Here is a 22,983-nt window from a genome sequence, read left to right on the forward strand (position 1 = left end):
GCCGGTCGCGTGCCGGACCCGGGTGATGGGTTCGGGGCGTGACAATTGCAGACTGGAAATTCCTCAGATAAGCTGCTCTGGAGTCCTTAAAAAGAACTTGTTTTAACTGGTAGAGTACTCTGTTGAATCTGGAACCTGATCATCATCAATCTGCTGGAGATGCCATGGTACATATTGGAGGCACGTTCACCTCCGGAACTCATTCCAGAATTTGAACCACCTGCCCCATTGTTGGCCTATGAACTTCATTGCTCTGAATGCACCAACAAGCCACACTACAAGCTCTGCTCAGTTCCTCGATATCATCATCACCCTCTATTCTCTCTTTTAACAGTGCGAGAATTTCAAGTACATGGCAGCCCAGAAAGGAAAATAACCCACGCTTCTATTTTTCGCTGGTCCTCTGTCCATCCTCGCCGAAAAGACTTCAAAGAGCATCGTTCCGTAGCTATAAACATCTGCCTTCCGAGTGATAGCTAAGCCCGATATCCATTCTGGTGCTAGGTAGCCGAAAGTTCCTCTTGTGGTTGTTCGCATACCTACAACATACCATAAACAAACGCATAAAAAAGAAGTATCTTGGTCATCTTTGCAAAAACAAACGCATACCTACAACATTATAATAAGGCTATGGCCCATGAAATGCTGAGGCTTATTCCAGATTTGCATGCCTGCTGTTCCTCTCTTGAAAAGAGCCCTTTTTCCACAAATATCTTTTTTTCCCAAGTTCTCACATTCCATAAACCTCAAGTTACATGCGAACCAGTCTCGGCACACCCAGTGCCAGGACTAGTTCAAATGCTGTCTAAATTTACCTGGAGTCACTATTGTTCGCATAATATATTTGCACGTGCTTACGTCTCGGCACTCAAATTGCCGGAAACTAGTTTAAATATTGACGGGCAAGTTTACTAAGCAGTCCCTATATTTAAGATGTTTATGTAGATAGTGCTTCCCACGGAATCCAGAACTGCAGTCGCATAAGAATTTTTTTCGGAAAAGAGGTACTGTAAGAAATTCAAATTGTGATTTCTTCTTTGATTTTGAGCATAACGATGGATTCTGATAATTATGTAGAAGCGTAGGCAACCAATATGATAAAATAGCCTTAGATAATGTCCGGAAGTTAGAATTCATCATTATTTATAAAGCATAATTTATTTCAAGATTGTTAAGAATTATTCAGCTTGGTTGGTAATGAAAAATATATACCTCCTTAAAATATGTTGTTTTGGTGGTGGACTTGTACAATTTTTTTATTAAAAACCTTGATGTTAATGCTGTTGATATTTTTAGGGAAATTAATCTTGTTGTTGCTGTGCTTAAATATTGAGTGAATCCCATAACAAGTAGATGATCTTGAACAAACTTTCAATCCCAAGAAAAGCTTGGTTTTGGGATGGCTATCCACTTATACACGAGACACGTAGGCAGCTGGGCGAGCATCATGCACACTTTTCGGAAGGCGAATAGGGCTGCAGACTAGATCGCCTTCTATGTTGCACGATATTTTGAAGAGTTCTTGTGGACATTTATAGCAGAGTTTTCATTTTTTTTTTTTTATTTTTTATTCGTTTTTGACTTGGCAGGATGTTCACTGAATTTTTGTTTTCATCGGAAAAAAAAAAAAAAACTTTTAGTCCCAAGGGAAGCTAAAGGTGTGTACGTTTCCTGAATATGCTGGCTTTACCCAATATCTCTTTCCCTCAATATATAATACATAAATAATAAATTGTTTCTTTTTTACTTCATTCTCTTTTTATATTCACCTAATGTCTCGGTTGTCTTTCCGCTGTAGGATAAGTTAGTTTTGTAAATGCTTATGTCAGTCCTTGCTGCACTCTGATTTGAGAGCTCCTGGAAATGTCAGGGCTGGACTTGAATGCTGCACTCTGATTTGAGAGCTCCTGGAAATGTCAGTGCTGGAATTGAATCCATTGCCTCTGAGGCACTGCAAGTCTTGGTCCGATGCCGGCTTCTTTTTTTTTTTTTTTTTTTTTTTTTTTTTTTTTTTTTTTTTTTTTTTTTTTTCTTTCTTTTCTTTTCTTTTCTTTTCTTTTTTTTTTTTTTTTTTCATTCAAAACGGTATTTCATTCATATACTACTAACGTGAATACAACCAGACATATCAAAGAAAAGTAAACAAAATAAGGCGTGTGGAACGCCATCCAAACTAGACCAGAAAACCTCCCCGGTATGCCGGGCAACATAAGAAGCGACCCAATCTGCTGCACTGTTCGCCTCTCGGTAAACATGGACCACCTGACAAGAAATCAGCTCCCGCACCAAGCTCTGGGTATCCCGTATCAGGGGATGGCCGTCACCGTATGTGTCCACACCACGTATCCAGACAATCACCATAGAACAGTCACCCTCGAGAACGAGTCTCTCTGCCCCCAGAACTCGTCTCGCAAACCAAACACCCTCCCAAGCAGCCTGCAGCTCTGCTCCCACCGCCGAACCGCCGAGAGTGCTCCGTCCCCCCGCAGCAATAAAAGTGCCCCGATAGTCCCTGATAACAAAACCCACGCCCCCAGAGGTGCCATCCCCCGCCGAGCCACCGTCGAAATTCACCTTGAGATAACCAGGGGTGGGGGTACCCAAGAGAAGTAACTGAACCTGGACGCTGAAACAGCAGTGCAGGTACCCCAGATATCCCTAGTTCTCCCAGGTGGCGCCGACGTGGTCATCATAGATGTCTCAGCTGCCTGCCTCAGAGCTCTCTCCATCACAGCCCGTGGGGTCAACCGCCCACCCTCGAATAGACGATCATTCCTGGCTAGCCATATGTGATAGGCTAGGTAGGCTACAATAGAACCTGTCTCAGCATCCCTCGGCCTCCGAATAGACTCACTCAGGAACCGGAGCATATCCTCCACCGACTCCCATGAAGGTGGCAGTAGCGCCGAGGCCAATCTCCAACACTGCATAGCTACAGGACATCGAAGGAGTACGTGGCCGACCGTCTCCTCAGCATCCAGACATACCTCGCATAGTGAGCCCATCCTCATCCCCCGCCGGGCCAATACACTCCTGGTCGGAAGGCAGCCCCAGGCTACCTTCCAAAGAAAGAGCGCCACCCGGGGATGCACCCTCATCCTCCATATCCATCCACCATCAATCCGTTTCTCCGGCTCCCGCCTAGTCCACGCATGAATATCCCTGGCACGTACCCGCGATCGGCCTGTCGGTAACCAGACCAGTCTATCAGGCTCCGCCCGGGACGGGAGCGGTAATGCCAGAATTCTCTCCACAAGCTGCTCCCCAAATGTCTCCCGAATGAGCACCTCATCCCAGCTCCCCTCCTCCGGTACTAGTAGATCACCAACACGACGTCCCAGCAGCCTGCTCGTATCTACCATGACCGGTAGCCTGCTAATCGGTAACTCAGTCACCCAACTATCCTCAAGGACATCCACTGACATACCATCCCCGACAGCCCACCGGATGGCCGGAAGCACCAACGGAGCCCTAACACTGATCTCCCTCCAGATAGGGGAGTGGAGCCGCCCCGCCCTAATGCCAACCGTCAATGCCCCGTACTTAGCCCTCATCAGTGAGGACCATAAACTCTCAGGCTCCAACAAGAGGCTAGCTGCTAGTCGCAAAATCGATGCCTCCCGTCGCGCCACCAATGACGGCACACCCAAGCCGCCAAGTCTGACCGGCTGACAGACCACCTCCCAAGCCACTAGATGTACCCTGCCTCTGTCACCACGCCTCCCCCAGATAAAGTCCCTGATAAGCCGCTCAACTGACCTCAATGAAGCTACGGGAGGGACAGTGTGGGATACAAGATATACCGGAATAGCACTAAGAACTGACCGTGCCAATGTGACTCTGCCCATCATGGATAGTGAATGCATCTGCCACCCCTCCAGCCTGTGCCTAATGCTATGCTCAAGAGAGATGGTATCTCCACTGCGCATGCATCGCCCAAGTATCGGCACACCCAAATATGTCAAGGTGCCCTCCTGCTCACCCACTCCCAGAGTCTCCATAATTCCGGCCTTTATCTGAACCTTGGTCTTTGGACTGAAGAAAATAGACGATTTGTTCAAGTTGACCCGCTGTCCAGAAGCCGAGCAATAAGCATAGAGGGTCCTCCGGATCACATGGGCATTCTGCCTGGTCGCCCTAGCCAACAGCAAGCAGTCATCAGCAAAGAGTAGATGGGAGATCGGCACAGCCCCTGCACTGGCCTATAAGCCTCCAGAGTCTGTGTGTCCACTGCTACTCGAAGAGCTCTGGATAATGCATCTGCACAGATAATGAAAAGCAAGGGAGACAACGAACACCCCTGGCGAAGTCCAACAGATGCATCAAAGAAGTGTGAAGGTGTGCCATTTACCAGAATGGAGAAGGATGGCCCCATCACACAGCCCATGACCCACCTGATCCACACCTCATGGAAACCAAAACTCTGTAAGGAATGTCGAAGAAAATCCCAGCACATCCTATCGTATGCCCTCTCCATATCAAGCTTGACCCCCATAAGGCAGCGCCGCACAGGAGCCTTCACCAGATCAAACATGAACTCCTGGGCAATAAGGACATTATCTGATATGTTCCTCCCCCCAATAAAAGCACCCTGCTCTGGACTGATAATTCTGGGTAAGATCCCTCTCATTCTAATTGCCAAGATCTTTGCTGTAATCTTATATAAAGTAGAACAAAGGCTAATCGGCCTAAAGTGGCCAGGCTCAGTAGCAACCTGGCGCTTGGGGATCAATGTAATAAAAGTCCTCTGCCACTCCGGGCTCATCACTGCCGTGCTAAAAAACTGCTGAATGGCCTCAATAACATCAAGGCCTACAATCGACCAATACCTACGAAAGAACACGGGCGGAAAGCCATCCGGTCCGGGCGCCTTGTCCCCCTCCAGGGACCACACCGCCTCCTGAATCTTCCGTCCCGATACCGGCCTGATCAGTGCTAAAGAGTCCTCATCGGAAACCCCCTCAGGAGATAAGGGTAGCTCAGTAAATATACCACTCCCTGTCCGCTCCGTCCACCTAGTCCTGAAGAACTGCTCAACCACCCTGCAAATCATATTCGGGTCCTCTATGGACTGTCCATCCTCGTCCCTGATAGATCTGATCCTGTTCCGCTGTCTCCTGATCAATGTAGACTGATGAAAGAACTTTGTGTTCCTGTCCCCTTCCTGAATCCACTGTACTCTTGACTTCTGCCTCCAAAAGATCTCCTGTTGGCTAAGGAGAGCATCATGCATAGATAGGAAGGACCTCAACTCCGATAACTCCACATGTGATAGACCTCCACCCGACGCCTCTCGTAGTTGCAGATTAGCAATGGCCTCCTCTAACTCCTCAATTCTTCGGAATATGTTTCCAACCTCCACCCTGTTCCACCTCCGAAGATATCTCCTAGTCAACTCAAGTCTGCGAGAAACTCGATACATAGCATCCCCCGGACCGGCTTGTTCCAAGCCTCGCTCACAACCCCCCAAGACCAGGGGTAAGACAACCATAACCTCTCAAACCTGAAAGGACAACGAAAAAGGATGGGTCTGTCAGTACATACCAGTATCGGACTGTGATCTGAAGCTATCCTCGGTAGATGTTTGACATGATTGTCTGGAAACTCCTGGATCCATCCAGCTGTGGCGAAGGCCCTGTCAAGTCTCTCCCAAACTCTAGCCGGACCCTGCTGATTGTTGCACCATGTGAATCTAGGCCCTGTGGAGCCCAGATCTATCAGTCCATTTGTCGAGATAAACTCCTGAAATTCCCTCACCTTCCTCTGATAGGAAAATTGCCTCCCTCCCATCTTCTCCTGTGGATCATCTATACAATTAAAATCTCCTGCAATCAACATCGGCTGCCCCTGATCAACCAACTTGGAAGCCTCCTCCCACAGTGTCCTCCGAGCCCTGAAGTCGGTACTAGCATACACGGCTGCAAATATCCAAGGTCTCCCCTCTCCCTCAGATATCACCATGATCACTTCTTGGCTACTAACATTAAAGATGTCCAGCTTCCCACAATCCAGTTTCCAAGTTACTATGATACCTCCCGACAACCCCTGAGAATCCACAGCATAGAAACCCCAGGACCGAGGCAGTGCCCTCCTGGCTTTAACAATACTCCTTCCGGCCAACCGGGTCTCAAATAAAACACAAATGTCTGGGTCGTGCACCTGCACCAATCTCCGAAAAGCCGGGGCGAAAGAAAGTTTCCCGGCCCCCCGACAATTCCAAAGGATCATCTTCATGGACAACCCAGTTCGGTGGCTCGACTCTCCATACCAGAGCCGACCCCATTATCCACATTTATCCCACTGTCCACATACCCTCCCGCATTGGAAACAGGCTCAGGGTTCCCCTTCTGCACAGCTGCCAACGTTTGGGACAAGAGCTCACTGTGGCTTGGATTGCTATTTCCCCGTGCCAAATGGCACAAGGAATCCACAGTAGTCCCGTCTCCCTCCCTGCCGCAGACTCCCTTCATTTTCGCATCTGCCTCAGCTCGAGCGGGCGCCTCCAGACCTTCCGGCACCTGCACCACCCCCTTCGACGTCTCCGCCGCCTTCAAGACCGCCGGGAGATCCCCGACTGAGGTGGCACGGGACATCCTCCAGCCAGCAGGACGACCGCCGTTGGCTTCCCGCCCGCCGCCAGCCTTAGGTGGCCTGGAACTCGACGATGCCACCGGCGGAGGGGAGCTCCGGCTTCTCCGATGCCCAACCGCCACCAACCTCCGGAATCCCATGGCCGGACGAACACCGGCGGCTGGACACGAAAAATCGGCGAAGCTGCCTCTCTTTGACGGGCTGCGGGCGCGTTTGAGCGGACTCAAACCCGGTCCACGACCCGCATCCGTCTTAGGTAGCTCCCGGTCAATCACTATTGGACCCAGCCCAGCGCCAGGCCCAGTATCACCCGACCCCCTCCTCGGGCTAGGCGGGCCAGAGCCCGGCCGCCTATACACAGTAGGGATGGGCCGTGAGTTGCCAGCCCAATCTACCTCCGGCCGGTCCATCTCGACCAGTATCGAGTCGCTGGTCGACTCGGACAGTGCCCCAAACGCCCCCCCGAGTTGACCCACCCCACCTCCCGAGTGGCCGTTGGAACTTTCTCCTTTGCCCTGCTCCGGTGATTTCCTCTGAGCTACCTTAGATGGCTTCTGCCAACCATCCAGGTCCACAGGGGAGACAGAAGGAGTCGTCTCCCCATCCACCGGAGGTGTCTTCGTCCGAGAAGGCGTACCCACCGGTTTTGGACCACTCTCCGACGCCATCGGCTTCCTCGGCTTCACGTTCCCTCCGCCGGCTCTCATTTGCCGAACCCTATGGGTTACCAACCACGGCCCATAACTTGGGTTCACCGGAGGACCGTTCCCACCGGCCCCTCCCTGTGAAGGGATCTCCGATGTACCGTTCGGCTCATCCGTCACCGCCTCGGTACCCCCGTCCACTGGGACCTCGACCGGACTCGCCGCACAGAAGTCTTCTCCGTGCCCCACTCTACCGCATCTGCAGCATGGGTTCGGAAGGTTCTCAAAGATGAAACCTTGCCAAACTCTCTCCTCCCGCCCCTGTGCCTTCCCCTTCACAAAAGTGCCGCCTCTCAGAGGGAATCGGAGGTCCACCTCTATCTTGACCCGGGCAAAACCTCGCTTCTTGCCCTGTTCTGTTATCTCATCCACCGCCAGCGGCTTACCGGCCTTCGCCGCCATCTGAAGGATGACACAGGACCACTCGAAGAAAGAAGCATAGGTCATGAAGACGATGATCGATAGCTACTTGTGTTGCTTCATGCATGCAGAGTATCGCTACCAGAGGAAGCGAGCTAAGTCTTGGTTTTTGGATTTATCACGACTTTGTGAAGGCCATGCTGGTCTCATGCCTGTCAGAATCTTATTGAAGTAAACAATAAAACGGTTTGGCGATCACCAAATAGATCCTGGATCAATTGGAGTTGAGCTGAAAATTATTTCATAATTTGAAAATATTTTTAATTATTAAAAGATTCTTATATTACAATTACAAAGCTCGTTGAGCAGTTCTAAAGTTATTACAGGAGTCCTGGATAGACCCAAGTTAAGCTATCCGGGGATCCCTTAAGAAAATTAGAACTATTCAGCAGCTCCTAAACAACAAGATCCATATGGCCGAATGCATGAAAGTCTGTAGTTTTCATATGGCATTGGTGTTACTGAAACAATAACTATAGATTTAATTATTTATTGGCCCTTCAGTTAAATTTTCAGATAAAATCGCAAAACCTTGTTAATTGTAAGTGAATTATATTTGGAAATAATTATTTACAGGTAATAATGAATGTTTAATGGTTCATTGACCTCTAATTCATAAGTTTGACGCAAACAGGATGTAATTGATAAAGTTTGATGGAATATTAGTAATTTTTAGACAATGAAATCTGTCATTCGATCAAATAGTATGATGGATATAATATACTTAAATGGAAAAGAATTTAAAAAAAACAATTTTTTGTATATTGCAAGGCAAAAGCATACTTTCTTCTTTTTGTCTGTTAGCTCCGTTTGGAAGAGGTGTTGCCACTTTAACATGTATTTGGTAAGTAAATTGAGAAAGTACTTTTTGAATGACAAAATGACCATAAAGGATATTGCATAGTATTATACAATAGAGTATAATAAAATATAATATGTATTAATAAATAAATATATAATATAGTATAATATTATTATAATATAATATAATATTAGTATAATATAGTAATATAATATTGCACACTATAGCATAATAATTTAATTTAATATAATATTAAATTATTTAACATAACAGATCAATGTATTATGATATAATGTAATATAATATTATATTTATAGTATAATATAATAATAAAGATATAAAATATTATAATTATTAGTGTAAATTAATTTTTCATATCTAACAAATTTTCTAACTAGGTAATAAAATTGGTTAAACAATTATTAAAGAAATATTTTGTGTAATTGTTATATTTTATCACGGATATTTTGGTCAAAAAAAATAGCTTTCCGACCCGGCCTAAAAGTGCTTTTCCGAAAAGCTCTAAAATGGAGCTTCTCCCAAAAAGCTGTTTTTAGCTTTCTAGAAAAGCTAAAAGGCTTTACAAAATTTTTGCCAAACACCCATATTTTATCTAAAAGTAATTTTGGATGGTTAGAAAGTACTTTTTAGCTCTCCAAAAGCTCTTCCAAATGAGGCTAAGTTGCTTGTCTTCTTTCTATCTCCCCCATATATTCCCATTTATATGATGACGACAAGCTAGAATAATTTACAGAGAACAAGAATTCCATCTTATGGACACTATCATGTATAGGATAATTAAAAAGCCTAAAATATCACTAATGCTTCTTTTTCTTCTTCTTTAGACGAACTTGTACTATAAGTAGTGTCATGTTGGACTAAAAATGAGACTTTTGAAATCCATATTGTTGCTGCTAGTCTTGGGGGGATGCCGATGCGGGCCACCTCTATGGATCTGTCAGGTAAAAGTCAAAGAGCTCACTAGATTGGCTCCGATCGGATCCTTCGATGCTTAAGTTACAGAAGATTATCCCCCTAATGTTTAAGTTAGAGAGGGTTATTTGATGGGAAGTTAGAAGGAAGAAAAAAATAACTTTTTTGGACTTAAACATCGGAGGGCTCGGCCAGAGCCAAACTCTCCGACCCTTGTCTATTATCTTGGAGGTCTACGGCGATGGTTTGCATAGGGTTCTAGAACCGGCGGCAGCACATACAATTCCTAAACTTATTATATATTTTGAATGTTAGCATTTTATTTTCATGATTAATGTTTTCCTTTCTTTTCATTTTTTTTTAATTAAAGGGCAGTGAAATTGAATTGCCCGTATGTGACATTGATAGATGGGTTCCTTGGGCTACATACATGGCCGCCGACGCAGGTCTGTACTATATAACTGGGTCAATCAGCTTTGTTTTCTTTGGAGCTGAAATAATCATTTGTCGACCTCTGATTCCTTTATTTTATTAACGAAGAGCTAATAATATAAGCCTACTTAGGGGAGAAAAAACGCATGGATCAGATGAATGCCATATATTGTAGAGCCTACAAAAGAATGCCCGCCACAGGCTGTTTTCAATTGGTTTATCTACATGTTTGAACAGAATTAACACTCCTTTGTTTATCATATGGGTAAGCTCAAAATAGAAATAGATTGTATGCGATTAAAGAATTCATGTTACAGCTGTCAATGACTGCCAACCGTATCTTCTCTGTAAGGTCTCTCAAAAGTGACAAACTTTTCCTGGAGATTGAGACCCGAGTGGATGTTGAAAATAAAGGAAGAGGTCGCAAAATATCCAGATTGGCTTGCTAACGTAGTCCCTGTTACGAAGAAGGATGGCCAGATGGATTTTTGGGACTAGCCAATGAGGAGATAGAAGGCAAAGCTCTTGAATATGGCAGGCCGCCCAATTCTCAACTCTGTCCTATCACATGCCAATGAAAAGAACCTAAACCGACGGTGCTTTTCCGGGCTAACCTTGTTTCTATTTGTTGGTGGGACATTTCCACGAGATTGAAGTTATATATTTTTTAATTCTCATTTTCATTTTCTTACGTCCTTTTTTCACCTATGAAAGAAGTGGGAGGGAGGAAAAAGCCATCTCCATCCCTAATTAACATCCACATCCTTTCAACGTATCTTACCATCTTGTTTTTTATCCCACATCTAATTAACATTATACGTAATCAAGAGAACATCCATGGGGTACGATCATCTCAAATGGCTGGTCCATGAACTTCATAAATACATGCGCATATGTGGTTTGATTGTTGACGTGATTCAGTAAAACTGAGAAATTATGAAATAAATGCCTTGAAAATAAATAGATAAGAAGGTTTTGAACATTGTCTTCAACAAGAGGTACATCTGGTGGTTGCCAGCTTACTTGTGTATCTAACATATCTATATAAATAACTCATGCATGGAAAGTGATGAGTTGGAAACTTTATAACATACCTAACCTATCTTTATAACAAGAGATATCCATGAACTTTATGCCACTACATAGATACTACAGCCACTATAGAACATTACACCCTCATACAAACATCCATCTTAAGGATCATAACAACTATAAGCTCTTCTTTAACCCGTTACATGTTATTGACATGCTCAGCGAAGAACCATGTGCCCCTTAGCTTGACACCTATTGAAGGAAATCCTGAGATTGATCAAGTGCATCGTTGTATTCAGTTGATGACAACTGATAACGAATTTGGCTCTGATCTTCCGTGAGAAGCTGAAGAGACCTAGGAATTGGCGGCATGCTCACCTCCAGGACTCCCTCTAGGATCTGCACCACCTGTCCCATTGTTGGCCTGTCAGCTTCAGAGTCTTGAATGCACCGGCAAGCAACTCTGCAGACTCTGGTTAGCTCTTCAAGGTCGGCAGCACCATTCAATCTATGGTCTAATAAGCTAAATATATCGCCTTCAACGACCTTCGCTGCCGCCCAGGATGGATAAAAGATTTTGCTTTCATCCCTAGAGTGCGTTGTGTTTCGATTGCCTGATATCAGCTCAAAGAGCATCATCCCGAAGCTGTAGACGTCAACCTTGGAGGTGATTGGCAGGCCTGAAATCCACTCGGGTGCGAGGTAGCCAACGGTTCCCCTCATGGTTGTCAGGACCCTGCTGAAGTCGCGACCGATGAGCTTCGCCATGCCAAAGTCTGCAACTTTGGCACAGAAGTCCTTGTCTAGGAGTATGTTGTCTGGCTTTATGTCACAGTGTATGATGCACTCCCTGCACTTCTCATGGAGGTAGCCTAATCCTCTCGCAATCCCAAGAATAATTTGATACCTCGTCTTCCAGTCCAGAACCGTGGATTTGTTTTGAAAGAGATGAGAGTCCAGGGAACCTCCGGACATGTACTCATAAACTAGAAGCCTCTTGCTGCCCTCGGTGCAGAAACCGCGAAGGTGAACCAGATTGACATGCTGAATAGCAGCCAATGTGCTCACTTCGGTTCGGAATTGCTTCTCCCCTTGTCTCAAGCCTTCAAGCTTCTTCACAGCTACTTCGGTTGAGTCAATTAATGTCCCTTTAAAAACGGAGCCAAAGCCTCCGCTGCCCAACTTCTCAGAGAAGTTCTTGGTCACACGCCGCAAATCACCATAAGTAAACTGAATCAAAGAACCCTCAACTTGTTTTTCCATCCGAATTCGTTTCCTCCTTTGAAACGCCCAAATTAGTCCGACGAGAACACCCGAGATCCCAAGAATTCCACCGATGACACTAACAGATAGATCTATTACCAACTTATGTGAGCTACTTGAAGCTGGGAAATCAGAGGCAGCGAGCCGGAGATGCAGAGTACCAGCTGCACTATCACCATCATAGAGTTGTTGAAGGTTCCGAATGTCCCCATTCCAAATTGAGCATCCACTCACATAAGCATACGCGTTGCATGAGCAGCTGTTCAAGCAAGCCTGTTCGCAATCTCTAGCACTCCCGACAGTCAAGTTCTGCGGATTGGCAGGCAATCTCATATTGGTCATCTCAACGAATCTATCCCCTTCTCCACCGGTCGAGCTTTTATTGCTGCATCGCAAACTGGTTTTCCTCACGCACCCTGACTTCCAAACATTGAACTCCCATTCTTCCATTGAAGCTGGTTCAAAACCATAGGAGCACCTGCAAATATTTGAGCTTTTCTGGTCGCAGATACCGAAAGCTCCACATAGAGAGTAGACATCACATTGAGCCGAAGGTTGAGTAAAGATTGCCTGCCACTCCTGGGCGCCGTTCAGCCAATAGAATTGCTTTAATAGCCCCGATGATTCAATCACACACCGAGTGATGAAAGAACTGTCCCGGATGGTATACATGGCATACTTCCGCTGCTTGTTGTCGACGAAGGTGAAGTTGAAGGGAGTGCTTTCTCTGGTACTAGGGACTGCAGTGAAGTACTGGCCATTCCACAGCCCACCGCTCCAATAAATTTCAGAACCATTCCACAGCAATACGAACTGATTGGATCCATCGGGGTCCATACTATGAGCGAAAGGCCCGGGGGCAGGATTCTCACGATTCTCCCATGAAGTCATGCTCTGATACTCCTCTGTGATCTTGTTAACTCCAAGCCATCCTCCTGGCATCCATGTGTCAGTTGGGTGATCAAAACTCTGCCAAATTGTAGTGTTTGACCCATTTCTTATAACGAGATTTCCGGTGTCCAGAAGCACGGCAACCGTGGAATTCGAGGTTGATGGAGTTGAATTGGATGACCAAACTGGGATTTTGGAAATGTTGAGGAGGACTAGTTTGCCATCTTCTGAGATTTTTAACTCGGCAGAGGAGGTGTTGGAGATGGGTGTTGCTCTGTTCGCCACCCAGACTACAGTTTGGACAGGAATTGTTTTGTACCAGATACCTATGTAATAGTTACGGGAGTTACCTGGTGTGAAGAACCCCAGCTCAAACTTGCCTTCTTTGGACACTATGGTCTGGTTTCCGGAGACGGACTGGCCCAAAGAGATGCTATCAGTTGCTCCACAGTGTTGGATGTTGAGAGAAGAGAAGAGAAAGAAGAGAAGAAAGAAGGAGAGAGAGGAATATGGCCTTATCTCAGTATCCATGGGGGCACAAGCAAGCGACAGAAACCAGCCTGCTTATGTAAATATGTATAAATAAGAGGCAGTCGCTGCAGCTTCTTTTTAGGTTATTTTAACGGCAGTCAAATTTCAAATATTAAAAGGGACGATTAAATTTCTTTTCTTAATTTGGGCCCGTTAAGAAGATTCAAGTCATTTACAATTTTAGGGTCATTAGAAGATTCACTGATGGAAAGTTAAGCAAGGTGAGTTATCAAAGTCGAGTTGTTATGAAGATCTAGTACCCTCTTCATGTCCATGCCGAAACTTCCTACGGAAAAAATCAATAGCTGCTTTGTCCTCCATTCAAGGCTAAATAACCAGCCTTCAAAAGAAGGGTAATCAGTCCTGTTGGAAAATCTAATAGATTGAAGTCCAAGTAATGTTGATAAAAGATAGCGTAAGTCAGCCAAGGAAGGTGAATTATCAAAGTCTAGTTGTTATGAAGATCTAGTACCCTCTTCAAGTCCATGTCGAGACTTTGGAAAAAATCAATAGCTACTTCTGGTAACCATGCTTACCTTGTCCTGGGGGTTGATCAATCGGGACCACGCGCAAAAAGAAGCATAGGTCATGAAGACCATGATCAATAGCGGAGTGAGACAGTCGATCAACTTGTGGATCTAATTTGTGGTTGTGTTGCTTCATGCATGCAGAGTGTCGCTACCAGAGGAAGCAATCTGCTTCCAAGTCTTGGATTTGGATTTATGACGACTTTGTGAAGGTCATGCTTGTCTCATGCCTGATATTGATATATGGTTGGAAGAACTTCCCTGTGATATATGTCTGATATTGATTTTGGGGTCAGATTGATTTAGGTTTCCCACCAGAGTGATGAGGGTGGTCAGTTTTCTTTCCTTTCTGCATGTATGTTCTACAAAGTAAAAGAAGAAACCATGCAGGCTTGTTAATATGATTATACTTTTTTTATTTCATGCCTACTTTGATAATGACTTGGTTGCTTGCCTTCTTTCCACCTCTCACTTCAATTTATATGATCCCTACAATCCAGTCCCTGTTGCAGAGACACCTTGAAATTTGCAAGGATGGCCTTGTTGCCTGCATGAGAAAATATGGTAACCACCAGTTTCTTGACTCCTAGTGCTGTCATCAGACCAATCTAATTCCCATTATAGCTTTTTCCTACTTCTTTTAAGTCCGTCATGCGACAGTTAGCATGCATTTATAATGTATAGTACAATAAATATAAATTTTTATCACTAAAACTAACTTAATGATGAACCCAACAGCAGGAGACTCAAAAACAAAAAGGCCGATTCAGATCCTTAGAAGCCTTGCGGACTTCCACTTTAGGCAGAGTTCCTGTTCATGTACTGTTCTATGTTCTAACAGTGATCAAGGATGATAATCATCTCAATAATATTCTTATCTGATAACCCCAAATTCTGGCAATAACTCCGTACACACAATCCAGGATGCTGATAATCGTGTCCTCATAATGCTGTGTCACAGCAAAATTTGTTTATGCTCTCTCACAATATTAGTTCCTTTCTGTCAAGCACCCTTTTCAGATGGAGTTTCTCGGTTTTATTTCATTGATTCTTCTCTACAAGCTAATCAGTGCTAATGCAACTTAACATATCTACGCAAGATTGACAGGAAGCATTAAAACATGCGGTGTTACATGACGACAAGGTTCTGCCTAGACAGATGAATTTTCTATTCATACTGGGATTGACAATCTTTTGAGGGTATATATAGAGAATATTGCATGTAGAAAATCATCAGTATTGATAGCTAGCTAGCTACTTGCTAATGTAAGGGAAAATGAACACCTAAATTTTCTCTTGAAAAGAAAAAGAGAAAATTGATTAAAAGAAGTCCAAAAGACTTTTTTTTTAACAAAGATATCGATCATATTTTACTATTATGAAGGTTGTGAATAGATTAATAGCATAATAGAGCACAAAGTCGAGTACCAATGTTAGAGTCAGAGAATTCAAAAGAAGTTGGGAGTTTCTTCCTATCCTGCTAACGGATAGAGAAAGGAGAATTAGGGTTTTAACGAGACGAAGGGAATAGAAAGGTTTTTATGATGGAGTGAAGGAGGGCTTGGGGTTTCGGATTCGTTACCTGCTGACAAGAAGAGGTGAGGTTGAAGCCGATAGATCACACGACTTTGGAAGAGAGACATCGAGGCATGACTTTCTCGGAGAACGCCCTCAGTAAAACTTGAAATATTTAGATTCTCGAGTTTTTTTTTTTTTTTATGGAAAATGAACGAAGCGAGTCGCACTGCCTCAATGTTTATTGAAATAATCTATTTACAAGATATAGTGCCTTGAGTTATCGGATGTACATTATGCCCCCAGAATAAGTTTATTGTCAAAAAAAAATTGAAGTTAAAATAAAAAATGATTCAAACATCCTCAAATCAAATTAGGATCGTTATGAAATCATTCTGTTGTTAAGTCCACGTAGAGACTGCAAAACGGCTTTTTTTATGAAAAAGGGTAGGATTTACTGAAAGTTTTATGTACATAGCTTCCACCGCAACCCACTAACGTAGTGGCCTTTGCTGGAAGGATCATCGAAATAGTGACCCATAGACACGCTGGGGCCAACCTTATTTAGTTCATGAAAGCAGGATTTACAAGAGAGTTAGATGTCGTCCCATTCGTCCTACTACCTGCTCGTTTCAATTTTTGTAAACCAGTACACTTTCCCGGTTCTCAAGCAGGCGGAGGGGAGCTAATTAAGGTGAGCAAACTTCCTCCAACAAGACACTCGCTGAGCTTGCTCCATTGTTTCCTTACTCTCTAGTATTATATTCTGAGTTGTTTCGTGCCGGCGTCGTTGAACAGTAAACTCCAAAGGTCAGTAATCGCAGTTTTGATTTGCCCATTACAGGTCGCCATCCAGTCTTGAAACAGACTTCTGACGCGTTGGAAGAGAGATGTAGGTGAGGTGGCCACAATTTTAAATATTCTGCTGTTCCGTTCTACCCACAAGCTCCAGCAAGGTTGTAAGACCCATTGGGCCCGGTCCATTTGACCGACCCAGTTGGTCCAAAAGAAGGAAAAAAAAAATAATGCACATGCTGCGCTATTGCGAGGAGGGAAGAGGACTCCTATTGAAGTCTTCTTCCTCTTAAGTTCATTGGATGGAATCTGACTCCGGTCGGATTTCGGTTATGACCGAGCTCTATTTACAGCTCCTATCATCGACCCTTCCTATCACGCCCCAAATCCGGATCACGATACGGCTTTGCTATTGCAAATCTTTGCCGCAATAGCACGCAGCCACATAAAATTTTAAATTTAAATGAATTATATTGTTCATGAAAGTCATAAAATGTTTGAACAATAAGGAGCGATATAGAGCTTTTAAAAATTTGTACAATTATATTTAGTATATCCCAAACTCTGGAGTGAGTCAAGCTCTTTGCTCCTAGCAATCTTATTTATCTGTAAAGACATAAATGAATTGGTGTGAGCTATAAAAACTCAGTAAGTAACCATGTACAATCTTACTAAATCAAGTATAATGCTCCACATGCCAGTGTATTAGTTTAGGAAATTAACAGTTAAAACAAAATAGGCATTTCTTATAGTATATATCCAAATCAGTCATAAAGCAATGCATGTCCAATCATACAAGTTCATAAGTTTGAATATGCATTATATAAATTTTTTGCCATTATTCATGCTTTGAAATCTCTACTCTTAGATGGTAATGCAGCTATAGTCACTATTATTACCTATGACAAGGCCATATACCGAGCTACTATAACCCGCTGGCGAGGGCCGTATGCCGAGCTGCTATAATCTGCTAGTGAGGGCCGTATGCTGAGCTATTATAACCCGCTGGCGAGGGTCGTTTGCCGAGCTACTATAACCCGCTGGCGAGGGCCATATACCGAGCTACTATAACTCGCTGGCGAGGGCCGTACATAGTAATCTGAGAGTTTATAAACCATATCATATTTTCCATAAATCTTACTTCATAAGTAGATTGAAAGACGAATAATAGCACCATAATGTATAAAGTTTAGGATCATGCTGCAAACTTCATTTTCTTTTATGCAACTTTCTATATCATCATAAATCCAGTGTACACAATATAGTAAACTTGATGAATGCCATTTAGTCAAAATCATACATCACTTGCTACATATGCTTGATCCTAATTTTTGAGAAACAAAATTAGTAATATACAACATTATATTCAAATAGTTCATGTATTTGAAAGCAATAAGATTATATCAGGATCGCTTACTTTAATTTGCTCACCAACTCTTAGACTTAGATTCCAATTCTCCAATACCTAGCAATATCATTAAATTGCATGTCACTTGCACATTTAATTTCTATTTATTTATAATCTTCTCTTAATTAAAATTATTTATAGTCCACGCATAGGACTCAATTTCATTTTTAGATCCATAGCCTAATTCAATTTCTGGTTCAAGTCTAATCTAACTTCTGGTTCAAATTTGATTCAATTTTTGGTTTAGGTCTAATCTACTTTCTGGTTCGAATTTGATTCAATTTCTGGTTCAGGTCTATTTCACCTTTTGGTTCGGGTCTGACCTAATTTTTGGTTCAGGTTTGGTTCAGCTTCTGGTTTAGACCTGATTCAACCTCTGATTCAGGTTTGATTCAGTTTTTGGTTCAGGTCTGACCTAATTCCAACTTCTGGTTTAGACCCAATTGCCCTCCTCTGGAGCTGGAGGCGCAGAATTTGGTCAAACAGCTGGTCTGGTTCAGGTTTGGGCCCATTTGCATTCAGGCCCGAAGTTTAATTAAATTCTGGATCAAACCCTTGGCCTGATTCAATCGCTAGGCCCGTTTGTATTCAGGTCCAGAAATTGGTTAAATTCTGGAACAGGCCCTTGCCCTGATCTAGTCACTGAGCCCATTTATATTCAGGTCAAGTAATATAATTAGTTAACTTATGATTAAATTCTATTAGTTATATTTAATTTAAAGGGACCTAGCCTCAAACTATATTCAATTGGACCCTTACATTAAGGTTTGGACTCCTTATGCCTAATTTAGTTTTGGGTTTAAAAATACTGGGCTCGGACCAGACCCAACCCAGCTTCAGACCTTTAAAACCCAAGTTATTTGAAACCTACTGCCGAAATCAGGCCCACCAACATTTTCTTTCCTTTTTTTTTTCTTCTTTCTTTTATTCTTTTTCTTCTTTTTCTTTTCTTCTTTTTCTTTTTTTCTTTATTCCTTCCCGAAGCTTCCCTCTTCCTCTTTCTTTTTCTTTCTTATCTTCTTCTCCTGTTCTTCTTTCTTCCTCATTTCTTCTTTCTCTCTCCTCTCTTCTCCTCTTTTCTCCCCTCTTCTCCTCCCTCTCTTTCTCTCTCTCTCAGCAGAAGGGAGGGCGACGGAGCTCTTGAAAGGGCTGTGCCTATCTCTTGAAAGGGCTGTGCCTATGGCTGGCGCCTACAGCCAGCGCCCGCGGCCGAAGACCGCGACCGGCTCTACGGCCGATACCGGCTGAGAGGGAGGAGGTCTCGGTCATCCTGATCACCCCTCTCCAACCTCCCTTCTTCTTCTCTTTCCAACCCAACAGAGGAGGGGAGGATAAACCCTCCTCCGTCAGCACATCGGGGAAGGAGGGATCCCTCGGTTCCACCATCACCCTAGCCGAGATTGGCTACGGGTGCAGCCGAGCCGGGGATTCTCTCCCTTGGGCATCCAGTTAGAGAAGGGCGCTTGGCCGACCATTGTACCATGGATCGGGAGGTAAGGTTTTAGGGTTAGGGTTGCTTGAGTATAAGGAAGAAGGTGTTCGAGAGGGAAAGAGCTTTCGGCAGTCGACGACTGTGGTTATGACCGTGGCCGATCGTGTTGGCGCCGGATCAATAGCCGAATGCTTTGGTTAGATCTTCCCTTCCCTACTCTTCATCTTCTTCCTCTTCTTCTTTTGATCTCTTCTATTTCGTCTTCTCTTTGTGTTGTTGTTTCATAATTAAGCTAGATCTACTTGCATAATACAAGAAAAGAAGAAGTCAGGGACTTACCTAGCTCCGGGACAACTCTGTGATGTTCCCTCAAGCGGCTCGGATCCCTACTCCGATGATATCGCTCCTGCTTCAGTTCCTTGTAGCAGAAAAATAAGGGAGTGAGGGGAAATGAGAGAGTGATGGAGTTCCTCTGCAAGGGATCTATGGGCTTTAATAGCCCTCGGCCAGAAGAGGAGAGGGGTGGCGATCATGACTGTTAGGCAGTTTTAATTGCCCATGGATGCTATCCCATACATAAGCTCAAGGTGACTATCCCATGCGTAAGCCCATGGATACTATTTATGCGTAAGTCCATGAAGGCTCTCCCACACATAAGCTCATGGAGACTATCTGAAGACAAGATTAGTCTAAATTATATCTTACTCGTTTGATTTACAAGTTACACTTGTCAAATCAATTTTTACTTACATAGTGCATTTCTCTGAATATTGTTCACATATTCATATTTTTAATATCTGATATATATACTACCATGGAAGTATAATCGTACTGAAAATCATATAAAACATACAATCACATGCCAAATCAAATTTATCAATGTAAATGACACAATACAAATCTACCCGCACAAGTAAATAACATGTATATATACCTAATGGTAATCCAATATAAAAATTCTTATATCTATTGCAATCGAACAAGCTACAATGCTTTCAATCAACACTTCAACTTCTCACACAATTTACATCTCGTTTAAAACCCACGGTGTCAAAAATCTTGTTTAAAAGTTCCCATATCTTGCAAATTATTCTCCTGCAATACCAAATATATTATGAAAGTTATAAACTGATATTTAACTAGCAAATATGGCAAAGAAATATATATATAACATCACCAACATTCCCAACGCTCTGCCACATGCATGCATGGATGTGCTGCCCGGCATGACATGATGTTTGCCGGATGTTGCCACCCACGCACTCATGTCACGTGACCTGTGAACCCGAGTCCCACGACCCGGCCGGCTGGAACTGCCGGATTGCCCGAGCCGCATCGACCATGGCCCGCACCGTCCGCCGCAACCCGTCTTGAGATCCCACGCTGCCGCCTCTGCTCCGCCGCCCACCTCGCCTCCCTGGCCCGCAACAACCTCCACTACCACCAAGCTCATCATCAAGGAGGACGGTGTGGGGCACCTCCTCCGCCTCGTCAAGGAGGGCCGGGCCGATGGTTAGGAGAACGCTGCCCGCGCCCTCAGCCTTCTCGGCCACGACCCGGAGGGCATCCACAGCCTGCTTCACGCCGGCGTCTGCTCCGCCCTCACCAAGCTCCTCAAGAATGGGGAGGGGGGGGCGATGAGCGCCCAGGCGGCCGCCGCCGAGCTCGCCGCGAACCACCCTGCTCATCCGGACCTCTTCGCCTAGAACAACGTCATCCGCTTCCTTGTCGGCCGCCTCGCCTTCGAGACCGTTCAGGAGCGCAGCAGGTACTCCATCATCCCCTCCTCCAAGGCCATGTCCATCCACTTCCGCATCTGGTACCACAACGCTACCCTCCACACGGCCTCTCTCGACGCTCGATCCGACTCAGCCAAGATCTCCACTCTGGCACCGGCTCCGGTTCATCACCAGATGGCAGTCGTTCATTCCCCAAATCCGGCGCCGCTGCAGCAGCAGGTTCCGGTCCGAACCGAAGCCTCCCTTGCCTCCACCTTCGATCCGCCACCGCCGCCCAACAGAAGAACGACACCAGCACCAGGGCCGAAATCCTCCGAGATCCTGAGGTAGCGAGAAATCCCCCTTCGCCGTCCCCATCGCTACTCCAAGCCCACCTCCAGTTTTGCCAACCAGCAGGGTTTCCAGATTTGGATGCCTGCTGTTCCTCTCTTGAATGAGCCTTTTTCCACAAATATCTTTTTTCCTCAAGTTCTCACATTCCATAAACCTCAAGTTACATGCGAACCAGTCTCGGCGCACCCAGTGCCAGGACTAGTTCAAATGCTGTCTAAATTTACTTAGAGTCGCTATTGTTTACATATATAATATATTTGCATGTGCTTACGTAACATAATTTTCCTCAAGTTATATTTGAACTAATCCCGGCAATTCAATTGCGGGAAACTAGTTTAAATATTGACGGTCAAGTTTACTAAACAGTCCCTATATTTAAGATGTTTATGTAGATAGTGCTTCCCACGGAATCCAGAACTGCGGTCGCATAAGAAATTTTTTCGGAAAAGAGGTACTGTAAGAAATTCAAATTGTAATTTCTTCTTTGATTTTGAGCATAATGATGGATTCTGATAATTATGTAGAAGCGTAGGCAACCAATATGATAAAATAGCCTTAGATAATGCAGGGAAGTTAGAATTCATCATTATTTATAAAGCATAATTTATTTCAAGATTGTTAAGAATTATTCAGCTTGGTGGGTAATGAAATATATATAGCTCCTTGAAATATGTTGTTTTGGTGGTAGGACTTGTACAATTTTTTTATTAAAAACCTTGATGTAAATGTTGTTGATATTTTTAGGGAAATTAATCTAGTTGTTGCTGTGCTTAAATATTGATTGAATCCCATACCAAGTAGATGATCTTGAACAAACTTTCCATCCCAAGGAAAGCTAAAGGTGCGCTACCTCTTTCCTCAATATATAATACATAAATAATAAATTATTTCTTTTTTACTTCATTCTCTTTTCATATTCACCTAATGTCTCGGTTGTCTTTCCACTGTAGGATAAGTTAGTTTTGTATATGCTTATGTCAGTCCTTGCTGCACTCTGATTTGAGGGCTCCTGGAAATGTCAGTGTTGGAATTGAATCCATTGTCTCTGAGGCACTGCAAGTCTTGGTCCGATGCTGGCTCTTTCACTCCTGTAAGGATCTGAATTTGGGCCCGTTATTGGGCCCAAAGAACTGAAGTCGGCAATGGATGCCGACTTCAGTTTCTCTTCGTGGTCTCCCCACGAAGACCACGCCGGCCGAACGGCCAGCGGGATCTTCGCACCCCCCCCCCCCCCCCCCCCTCTTCCCTCTTCCCTCTCTATCTCTCTCTCTCCCCCTTTCTTTCTTCTCTGAGAGCCCCATCCCTTCCTCTTCTTTTTCCCCTCTTTTGAGAAGGTCGCCGGAGCCCCGTCACCGCCGGAGCCGCCATCGCCGCCGGAGATCCATTCGTCGACGACCGGAGGTGAGGAAGACAACCATCAATATTTTTTTATGGATTTAAGGGGAGAGAAAAGATGGGGAGTCATTCGGTTTTACCTTCCCCTGTTTCGGAAGAATTTTTTTTGTGATGTTTGGCCGGCCGACGGTGGCCGGCCGGGGTCAATCCGGCCGAAACGGGTTCGGCCGGAGGTGGGCGAACGGGGGCCGGGCTTCCCAGCCCCGGTCCCTCTCTTTCCTCCCTCTCTTTCTTCCCTTT

At 44.5% G+C, this 22,983-nt stretch overlaps 1 protein-coding gene and 1 long non-coding RNA gene across 10 annotated transcripts; one reads left to right on the top strand and one right to left on the bottom strand.

Annotated features, from left to right (window-relative positions):
* Positions 1–449: 449 nt before the first annotated feature.
* LOC148715265 (G-type lectin S-receptor-like serine/threonine-protein kinase At2g19130) lies at positions 450–20,065 on the bottom strand. Of its 9 annotated transcripts, none has more exons than XR_016395595.1 (3): positions 19,616–19,749; positions 17,336–17,535; positions 451–539 (listed from the first exon to the last, which is right to left on the bottom strand). XR_016395595.1 is itself a non-coding variant. In XM_089923585.1 (2 exons), exon 2 carries the CDS (start codon positions 13,066–13,068, stop codon positions 11,167–11,169), a length of 1,902 nt encoding a protein of 633 aa, XP_089779711.1. In that variant the 5' UTR covers positions 13,069–13,112; positions 19,616–19,747; the 3' UTR covers positions 10,909–11,166. The 9 variants fall into 9 exon arrangements, 2 of the variants coding, with proteins under 2 accessions (XP_089779711.1, XP_088557316.1); XR_016395594.1 differs by lacking the exon at positions 451–539 and adding an exon at positions 16,072–17,042; XR_016395598.1 differs by lacking the exon at positions 17,336–17,535 and having other exon boundaries at positions 450–539; positions 19,616–19,704.
* A 12-nt stretch (positions 20,066–20,077) lies between these two features.
* Positions 20,078–22,432, top strand: LOC148715266 (uncharacterized). The gene is made up of 3 exons (XR_015967286.2): positions 20,078–21,799; positions 22,093–22,189; positions 22,299–22,432. It is a non-coding gene; the product is annotated as an uncharacterized LOC148715266 (long non-coding RNA).
* The last annotated feature ends 551 nt before the right edge of the window (positions 22,433–22,983 follow it).

This window comes from Phoenix dactylifera, chromosome 1 (genome assembly GCF_051530095.1).
Source record: "Phoenix dactylifera cultivar Ajwa chromosome 1, Ajwa_hap1_PhDact_Kaust_v1.1, whole genome shotgun sequence".
In the NCBI taxonomy this organism is placed as follows: Eukaryota; Viridiplantae; Streptophyta; class Magnoliopsida; order Arecales; family Arecaceae; genus Phoenix; species Phoenix dactylifera.